At 43.3% G+C, this 9,507-nt stretch overlaps 1 protein-coding gene across 1 annotated transcript in view; it reads right to left on the bottom strand.

The window, feature by feature from the left end:
• Positions 1-7,644: 7,644 nt before the first annotated feature.
• The window catches only part of OR10AD1 (olfactory receptor family 10 subfamily AD member 1), a 31,554-nt gene continuing 29,691 nt past the window's right edge, over positions 7,645-9,507 (bottom strand). Inside the window, 4 exon segments of the mRNA XM_024736576.1 lie at positions 7,645-7,799; positions 7,802-8,014; positions 8,017-8,477; positions 8,479-8,592. Coding sequence (XP_024592344.1) covers positions 7,645-7,799; positions 7,802-8,014; positions 8,017-8,477; positions 8,479-8,592 — 943 coding nt within the window.

Below are 9,507 nucleotides of genomic sequence, written 5' to 3'. Positions count from 1 at the left end.
TGATGGGACTTATGCCTGGACCATGGCAGTGAAAAAAGTGGAGTACGTTGTTCCAAAGAAACAGAACTGGGTTCTGATGTGCAACTGGAAAGGAATTGCCAGTCATGTGACACACACCACCTGTTTGTGGGGACTTTGCTTCTGGGATAGAAGCAGCTTCTTTGCTCTGATCTACAGAAAGCCTGCCCTGGCCCTCAGTATTTGTGAAATTCAGAAAGGAAAGGAGGAAGAAAAAGGACAGGGAGGGAAAGAAGGAAACAAGAAAAGAGACATAAGGAAGTAAGGAGGAGGAATAAAAACAAAAAAAAAATGATAGAAGGAAAGTCAGAGTAGTACTGTACATCACGAAGATAGAGTCTTTTATGGGATTTTATAACCTTGAGAGTGGAAACAAGAAAGGAATTATTTAGGTGAGGATAAAGGAGAGGAAAATAAGTAATATCATTGTAAAACTGTGCTAGAGTCTGCCAAAACAGATAAACTCTATTACAGATCCCAGGGCAAGTCATGAAACGGCACAAAGCCAAGTTCCAGAAGTGAGGAGAATGTTGATTTAGTGTAGTCTCATCCTTCATAAGGAAGAGGTTGGCAGAGAATAGATTGCAACTCTGGATCTAATTTTGACCAACAAAGATGAAATTGACTAGTGGAATGGGAGTGAAGAAAATCTTGAAAGACAGTAACTATGGTGATTTGGTTCTCCCTGACAGCCAAGGAGATAAAGTGAGATGTGTGTCCAGGATTATGGGAAAATTGACTTCAAATAGATAAAAGATATGATTTTCATAGCCTGAGATTCTATGGAGGAAAAGGCTCAAGGAAGATGTGATTCTGTTAAGAATGAAACTCAGTCAGTGCAAGTCCTTTGGAGTCCAATGAAGAGGAGTAGATGCAATGACTACAGGGACCTCTCCAGTGGACTCAGATTTAGAGACGCCAGGCTGAGAGTAGGTATAACTAAGAGAGTAGTCCACATATTTTGACACTTTCAAAAGCATAAACCATATGGCAAAAACTGAGGAATTTGATTACAAAACAATTAAAGATTTATGTTCTATCAACAGCACCATGGACCAAGTTAATAGGCAGATGGCAGAATGAAGAAAATATTTGTCTAAAACTGACAAGGATGTAATATAATCCTAAAATATACATGGAACTCCTGCAAATAAGCAGGAAAAGGACAGCAACCCAATAGAAAAAAAGGGTACAAATAATATCAATAGGCAATGTGCAGAATAGAAAAAAACTAATATGGATATGGAAATTTGATCAAAACCATTATTAATCAAATGCAAATTAAACCAATGATGAGATCAGTTTATATCTATAAAAACAGCAAAAATTAGAAATCTAGACAATTACTAATGTTGTCAGGAATGTGGAAATGTAGAAACTTGCGCTGCTGCAAGACTAGTTTCACCACTTCTGGAAAGCAATCTGGCAAAACCTGGTTACATTAAATAGATTCATACCCTATAGCCCAGCAATTCCTCCCCTAAGAAATATAAAACAAATTCTTTACAAGTCCAGCAGGGGACTAATAGGAGGATGTTCTTTGCAGGGTTACTTGTAGTGGTATGGAGTTGGGGGCAATGTGGGTGTTCATCAATGGAGGAGTGGATAGATGCAACATCGTGAGTGAAGAGTGCACACAGTGGAATAGCAGGCAATAACGTGAAGCAACAAATTAAATATTAGCATCTGGCAATGTGGATGGAGATGAAAAACAGCGCTCAGTGAAAAAAGTAAGACACGGAATGAGACATGTAACAGTAGCTTTGGAGTACATTTAAAAATAAATGCCTACAAAATGATAACTATTTTCTGAAGACACATTTAAACAGATATATACACACTAGAAAACTGCCTGTTTTGGAGGGAGTGAAGATACAGGGTATAAAGATAGAATAAAGCAATAAATAAAGACATAAAACAAGAGAGCCTTTCCTTGCAGGGACCAATGATGGTGTCTCGTGAACTGAGGATTATGATTAATTCCATCCATTGAGGAACAAAAACTTCAAAACAAAACATCGCAAAACACAAATATATCAGCGCTTGGACCATGAACAGAATGGCAACTGGAAGAGGAAAAGCAGGAATGAAGAAAATCTTGCAAAAATACTGACAGCGAAATGGGCTTGTCACTCCAAATAAGAAGTACAAAGAACAGGGAAGTCTGATGCTCAGAGCACATGGGTGCCATTTACAGTTGGAAGGGAGAAAGTAACATTTTTGGAGGCACTGATGTAGATGTTTGAAATACTTTATCTCATTTAGTCCTTATAACCACATTGTGGTAGATACTGCCTCAGCTAAGACTTTTTTGGTTGCAAGAAACAGAAACCCATCTGTATTAGTTTTGAGGGGGAACAAAAAAGGAGCTTATTATAAGGATGCAAGGTTATCTCATAAAACCCAAGAGCAAGAATGCAGGTGGGCCTCCAAGGCTGACTAAAACCAGGGCAGTCATTATCTTGGGCTCTTTCTTTAGAGACATGGTGTTTTATCTCTGCTTCCCTCTCCTCTGACTTCAACCTATTCTCCCTGCTAACTTTCTTTGTTTCTTCAGGTACATGGCAGAAGACAATTGCTCCATAGGTTGGGTGTCTGCCTGTTCCAGCCCTGAACTGATTATACCCACTGCATACCAATTCCAAACTCCTGTGAAAGAGGACTTAATCCATCTAGCTTTGCTGCACTGATTGTGCTGATGGTGGAGGGTGGTGTCCCATGGCACTTACTAACTTGATTGCCAGGTTCACCCTTATGGGAGGAGAAAAGGGTTCTTAGGGAATGGGCTGTGTGCATAGCAGATACTCTCTAAAATTTCTACCGCAACTGATAGGACTGTGCAGTATCTGCCAAATGAATGAATGATTGAATGACAGGAGACTCAGGTTTCTCCAACTTCAAAGTGCATGCTCTTTCTAATACAACATGCAGCCTTCAAATGTCTGCATGTGAGATAACTGTTTCCTTTACTTCAGTAAAAGAGAATGGTCTTGTATAAGGGCATACCCAGGAAACAGATGGCACATTCAAATCACAATAATTTGAGGAAGTTTAATAAAGATTTATTTGCAAAGGTGTGGGCATGGTGTAGGGAAATCACAAGGGCAGTGGGCAGTTCCCAGAATCTAGTATTAGAGAGACTGAGCCTGAAGAAGTAACGGGAGATGGTGGTTCAAACTTAGAAACAGAGAGCTATGTAGAGGGGGTCACATGGCGGGAGTGAGATCTTAGCAAGGGGACTCAAGTGAGTCCACAACCCTCACAGGGAAACAGAGGATTAAATACCCAACCTTACACTCCTACTTCCATCTGATATTCTGCCTATGCTACTCACTGGCTGAACCCAATAGAAAGCCAGGGAAGTAAGGGAATCTGTTGATGTGGTCCATACAGGTTAGCCTCAAAGCCCAGAGCTGGGTGAAAAAGATAAGGAATTAAACAGAAGAAAGAAACAGCTATCTAGATCGTTAGACTGGATAAAAATAAACACGTGTAGTCAGATTTGAAACCCAAAAATGAGATTTTTAAGGGTGTTCCTAGAGGCTCTAGATATGTTTAATTTTCATGTCCTGGGTAAGCCATATATATTAAACTGATTACTTCAGCTGAAGTCACTAATTATGGTGCCTCCGGGGCTTCCTTGGAGGTCCAGAACAGCTCTGCTTTTATTTGGTTAATACAACAGGATTCTGCTTAAGATTTCATTGAGGAAACAGCGCTATAGCACCACCTATAGTCAGGCAATGTGCTAAGGACTCGAACCACAGACTAGTGGGGAAGACAGAAAAGTAAGTAACAGTACAGTGTTAGGAAAACGCACAGGTGATGAAGGGTTAAAGAAAGTCCAGTGAACCCAGAAGGGGCGAGGGATCAAGGAAGGCTTCCCGGAGTCGGTAACTGGAAAGGGAGGCAAGGAAGCTCAGAGGACACTGCCGTTGTCTAAAGAAGGAAGAGTAGCCCAACATTATGCAATTCGCTGAAAGGGGGGCTATCACCTGGAAAGAACTAGGATACAGATCCGCGTACAAGGCTCGTAGCTAGGGTGACTGCACGTGACGGGCAAAGATCTTCGCTCAGTCCAGCCTCCAGCCCTGCTCCGCCCCCATCCCATCCCACCCCACCGACAGCCAAAGGGGCGCGGCATTTCAACAACTGCACTCGGCTGGGGGGACATCCCAAGCCCGAGGTCCGCATCACCAGCTGGGGCGGATGTCTGCAGAGTCTCCCAGAATAGCTGGTGTCTCCCAGACTGGTCTGGTTAGGGCTCTCTTGCCCGGGAGGGGTAGCCTAGGACAAGGCGCTCATTGGTTGCCATAGAGGCGATCCGAGAGGCTGAGGAAGGCTGATTGACCGCAGGTTCTTAGCGCGGACCACGCCCACCTCCTCTGCCAGCTGCAATCAGGTCAGGGCCCCGAGGCCTCTTGGGTAGTTTATTGGTGCGGCGCCAAACCGGGCTGGTTAACATGGCGCCGGATTTAGATGGGAGGAGCGCAGGACCGGGCCACAGCTGAGGTCGGGCTGAGTCGGGACTCTCGGTAGAATTCCTGGGTTTTCTTCCCACATTTTCGGCCCTTCGGCCGGGCTGTGGTAACCCTAGAGCCTGGTCGCGCGGTCTGGTGACCAGTGACTTTGTATCGGGAGATGACGCGCATTTCATGATGGCTTCTAGTTAATGCATTTACAGCAGCTTTCGCTGTCCCTGTGGGCTCTTCTTGTGCCCCTAGGGACCAAGGCAGAGGCTGCAAGGGATACAGGGCCAGGGCGGTGTATCTCTAGCGCTACAGCCCCACCATGCGTCGGTTCCCGTCTGGCGCCCGTGGCTCCTGGGAGCCGGACCTTGGACCAGAAAGTGCGTGGCCTTGAGAAGACAGTTCTAGGTCACTCAGCCTGGTTTTCCAGCATTCATGACCTTACTTGCCCTTCTCCAACCACGTTGAACGCAACATTTTTATGACGAATCACGCAGTTCCTCTTGCCTGGAATTACTAGTCCCTGCCAACGCCGCACCCCGCCCCATTTTCTACCTTTTAATTCACTATTCTTTAAGGCTTAGATCTAGTATCACCTCAGTATAAAGCCTGCCCATTCTTCAGGATAGTTATTCTATTACCTCTTAAGGAGTGCAGGCTCAGGAAGTGGTGCCCAGTTAGTATTGCGGCTATGCCATTTGAAATGCGCTGTGATTTTGAGCAAATTACTTAACCTCCTTGAGCCTCAGTTTTGCTTCTCAAAATGGAGGCAGTAGTATTACTTCAAGGGTTTTGTGAGGTTTAGATGTAACGTTGTTAGAACCTAAGTGCTTAATAGTTGTGAATGCTGTTATTATCTGTCATCCCAATGTACTTTGTACATTGTACTCTGTTATTATCTGTCATCCCAGTGTACTTTGTATAGGCTTGTTATTAAGTTTGCCCATTGTATTACCATTATTTGTTCTTATCTGCCCTGTTAGAGCTTAAAAGCTGGAACTGTGTTTTGTTTATAGCATCAGCGTAAACAGTGCTGGGAAAATGTTATATTATTTCTCAGAAAACTTTGTAAAAAGCACCCTTTCCTCTCTTTTCACTTTTTTCTTTTTTTCTTTCCTTCACTTTTTCTTTTTACTCTTAAAGCCTCCTTGAGACAGGAATTTTCAAACTTGGAGAGGGAGCTGAGATCCTGAGGCAAGAATAAGCACTTCTTTGTTCTCCATGGTGACCAGGAAAGCCTTAACATTTCCCTTGACTACACTTAGGGCAAGCTTCTTCTTGACTGTTGTCTCCTGATCTCTTTTTTCTCAGCGCATTTACTTTAGAAACTTGCAATTACAAATTCTTTCTCTGCCCCTTTGAAATGTACAGAAATCTCCCTAAAAGCCCCTTGCCAGTTTTAAGACCCAGGGAATGTTTTCTCTAGAGCCATCCCTTTGAAGTGTAATCCTCAAGGAAGATAGCACCCCTGTTTCCTAGTCTCTGAGGGAGGGTAGGAGCCCAACTTTACTGGGTGTCTTGCTCCAAATTGTAAAATACAGCATATAAACTTACTTTTCCTTTGGGTAAGAGCAATTACCACCCACAGGTGGCCTAAGATCTCCCTACTGCAGCTCTTAAAAACTCTCCAGCCACTTGTTTCAGCAGAGTTGAATTCAGTCTCCTACCTCTTGCAGTAGCCTTAAATAAAATCTTTCTTGCCTGCTTAACTTTGCCTTGGTGTAGTCTTTCTTTGATAATGTAAATGTTTAGGTTCTGTGCTTATTGTTTCTTCTTGATTACAGTGTTGTCTCATTTCTTACTTCTTGCTGAGAAGTGCTTCTCACATGTCCTCTATTATCTAGAGATTCACCAATTTGGGCTGAAAAGAGTAGAGCTTTGTGGAGTGAAGCTACTGCTTCAATTCACTGCAGGGTAGTTAGTATGTGATGTGCAGGATGTGGAAAGGGCAGTACATCTATTTGAGGGCATCCCAAGTGAGGTGTGTTCATCTTATGGAATTAGCACCAGAAAACAAAGCACAGGCCTATGCCCTTTCCTTTCCTATCTGTTATGAAAGGAGCATGAGAAAGATGTAATTTTCAAAAAAAGAGAACAGCTGAGAATATAATGCCCTCTCAAGGGACACTGGCTTTTGTTAAGAAGAGAAGCTAAGCCAGAGAGGAAGGGTTGCAAATAGAAAGCATTCTGCAGTGGTGGAGGTAGTGTGGAGAGGTGTTCCTTAAAGTACGGGGAATTAAGTGGACCCATTTACGATGAGGAGGTAAAGTGGTATAGGACTGAATTGGAATGAAATGAAAGATGGTTGAGAAAAACAGGCAGTAGGGAGAGGGGAGTTAACTAGGAGTATGGGTAACAGGGAAGGAAACTGGTAGCCTAAGAAGCTTGGTAGAAGTACTTATTACTTGGATCTGAAGGGAAATATCAAACAGTCATGTATTTAAGGAAACTAGAGGACTTAGGAAGAAGGGGTTTGACACCTGGCCTCTCCCCCTTACCCTTCCCCAACACACACACGCATAAACACACATTGAATGCAGTGTTGATTATTTAATGCCACCACAAATTCTCCCTCATGGCCTAGTGGAGGCAAACAAGATGAAGCTCGGGCTGCTGATCCTTAGTTTTTCTTTTTCTTCTTTTCTCTAACTGACTTTTCTTAATGTCAACACTGCTCCCTAATTCCCTTTTTCTTACTTCTTCCTCTACTGTTTCTCATATAGGAGCAGGGTGGATGAGGGCAGATTCAGGAAGTGAGAGTGGAGTGTGAGAAAGAAAAACAGATTAAAATGATAAGTTGAAAGAGAAAAAAGTTTACCTAAATGTATATGCAGAACTCAGGCTAGGAAGAGGATGTACAGAAAGAAAATGAAATGGACTTAAGTGTGCTTATAGATCCTGTTGTGATAACTTAGAAGAAAATCACTCAGGAAAGTCTCAAATTCTCCTGAGGAGGGTCCCAAGAGAAAACAGTGCTTAAAGTTACATCAGACAGATGAGCATTAGACATCAATAGGATCTTCCAGGTCTGATGCTATTGCAAAGGAAGCTATGAATGCTCTTTCCTGGAGCCTTTCAGCACTGGAGAGTTACCCAATAGTCAGGGTTGGAGGAGGGATCTTCCCCTCCAGGAGTCTTCCCACTAGACAGACTCTGCCTAGGAAAAGCTGCTCCTCCCAAAGGCCCTCACCATGGCCCCTTTCATTTCTTTATTTCAAAAACTGTAGATGATGGGGTTGCACATGGGGGTGATAATGGTGTAGAGGAGAGAGAAAGGCTTGTCTTTGTCAGGACCATGTGTGCTGTGTGGTTCATGTAAGAGAACATGGCTGAGGTGTAGAAAAAGATGACCACAGTCAGATGGGAGGCACAAGTAGGGAAGGTCTTCCCCAGACCAGAGGAGGAGGCTCTGCCCAGAATGGAGGCCAGGATGCGGGCATAAGAGATGACAGTGAGCACCACGGGGCTGAGCAGCACCACAATGGCATCGGCAAAGATGACTCTCAGACTAAACTGGGGGTCTCCATAGAGAGAGCAATCACTACGGGGGCCTCGCAGAAGAAGTCTTCTATGTGGTTATCTCTGCAGAAGGGATTCTGGAATAACATATGCTCAAGAAAGATGCCATTGATCAGCCCAAAGAACCAGACAGTACTCACCAGCGTCACACGGACCTGCTGGCTCATGATCTGGGCACAGCTAAGTGGGTGGCAGATAGCAACATAATGGTCATAGACCATGAAAGCCAAGAGGATGCACTCAGCCACACCCACACCAAAAACCAGATACATGTGGGTCAAGCACGAGGCAAAGGAGACAACACAGTTCTTGACCACCAGGTGGATCCGCATCAGCATTCCACCAGGTGGAATGGTGGTAGGAACGAAGTAGATATTCAGGAAGGATAGATGGCCAAAGAACTGCGTGGGGCTGTTGAGCGTGGGATCTGTCCAGGTGATGAAGATGATGAGGCCATTCATGGGCATGGCAGAGGGCTAGGAAGAGGACAAAGAGCAATGCCCGTGTGGAAGGGGAGCTCTGCTCGAAGCCCATGAGGATAAACTCTATCACTGTGCTCCTATTCCCTATATCCACAATCTGAGGCCTGCTTGAAGAGGGAGGACAGCAAAACAGAGACAGGATACCTGTGTACAGGTTTTATCCACTTGTATAAAAGTAGATTAAGGGCAAAAGGGTGAAAGAGACGGGAATTTCAGTAAACTCCATGTGAGTCGGCAGTGTCATGGGCACTGAAAATACCAGTTCTACTGTAGGCAGGAATAATGGAAACATATTATGAACCAAGAGAGATTCTGTTGTACTTCATATGAATCAAGAGAGATTCTGTTGTACTTTGTATGATTCTGTTGTACTTCGTATGAATCAAGTTGGACCTGAAATACTGTATCCAGTTCTGTGATATCTACTTCAAATGATTATATACCAATGGGATTATGTTCAGAGACAAAAAAGATTGTGAATGATCTAGGAACCACGTGACAAAGAACAGTATGGAGGTTCCTTAAAAACTACAAACCCAAACAGACACTCACCAAGACATATAATTAAAATGGCAAAAGTTAAAGAGAGAATACAAAAGGCAGCAAGAGAAAGACAAAGGGTCATATTACAAGGGAACCCTGAGGCTATCAGTTGACTTTTCTGTAGAAACTTTGCAGGCTAGAAGGGAGGGGCATTATATATTTAAAGTGCTGAAAGAGAAAAACCTGCAACTCAAGACACTGCCCAGCAAGGTTATCATTAAGAATTGAAGGAAATATAAAGAACTTCTCAGAGAACCAAAAACTAAGAGTTCATCAATACTAAACCAACCTTACAAGAAATGTTAAAGGGTCTTCTCTAAATGGCAAAGTAAAGGCTGCAACAAGAAGTAAGAATCTATAGGAAAGGAAAACCCCCACTAGTAAAGGCAAATATATAGTAAAGGCTGTGGATCAACCACTTAAATAAGCTAGTATGAAGATTAAAAGACAAAAAATATAAAATCAACTATAACTGC

The sequence above is a fragment of the Neophocaena asiaeorientalis genome, unplaced genomic scaffold (genome assembly GCF_003031525.2).
Source record: "Neophocaena asiaeorientalis asiaeorientalis breed wild unplaced genomic scaffold, Neophocaena_asiaeorientalis_V1.1 scaffold134, whole genome shotgun sequence".
In the NCBI taxonomy this organism is placed as follows: Eukaryota; Metazoa; Chordata; class Mammalia; order Artiodactyla; family Phocoenidae; genus Neophocaena; species Neophocaena asiaeorientalis.
Note: the sequence above shows the minus strand (reverse complement) of the source record. Positions and strands in the feature narration are given on the sequence as shown.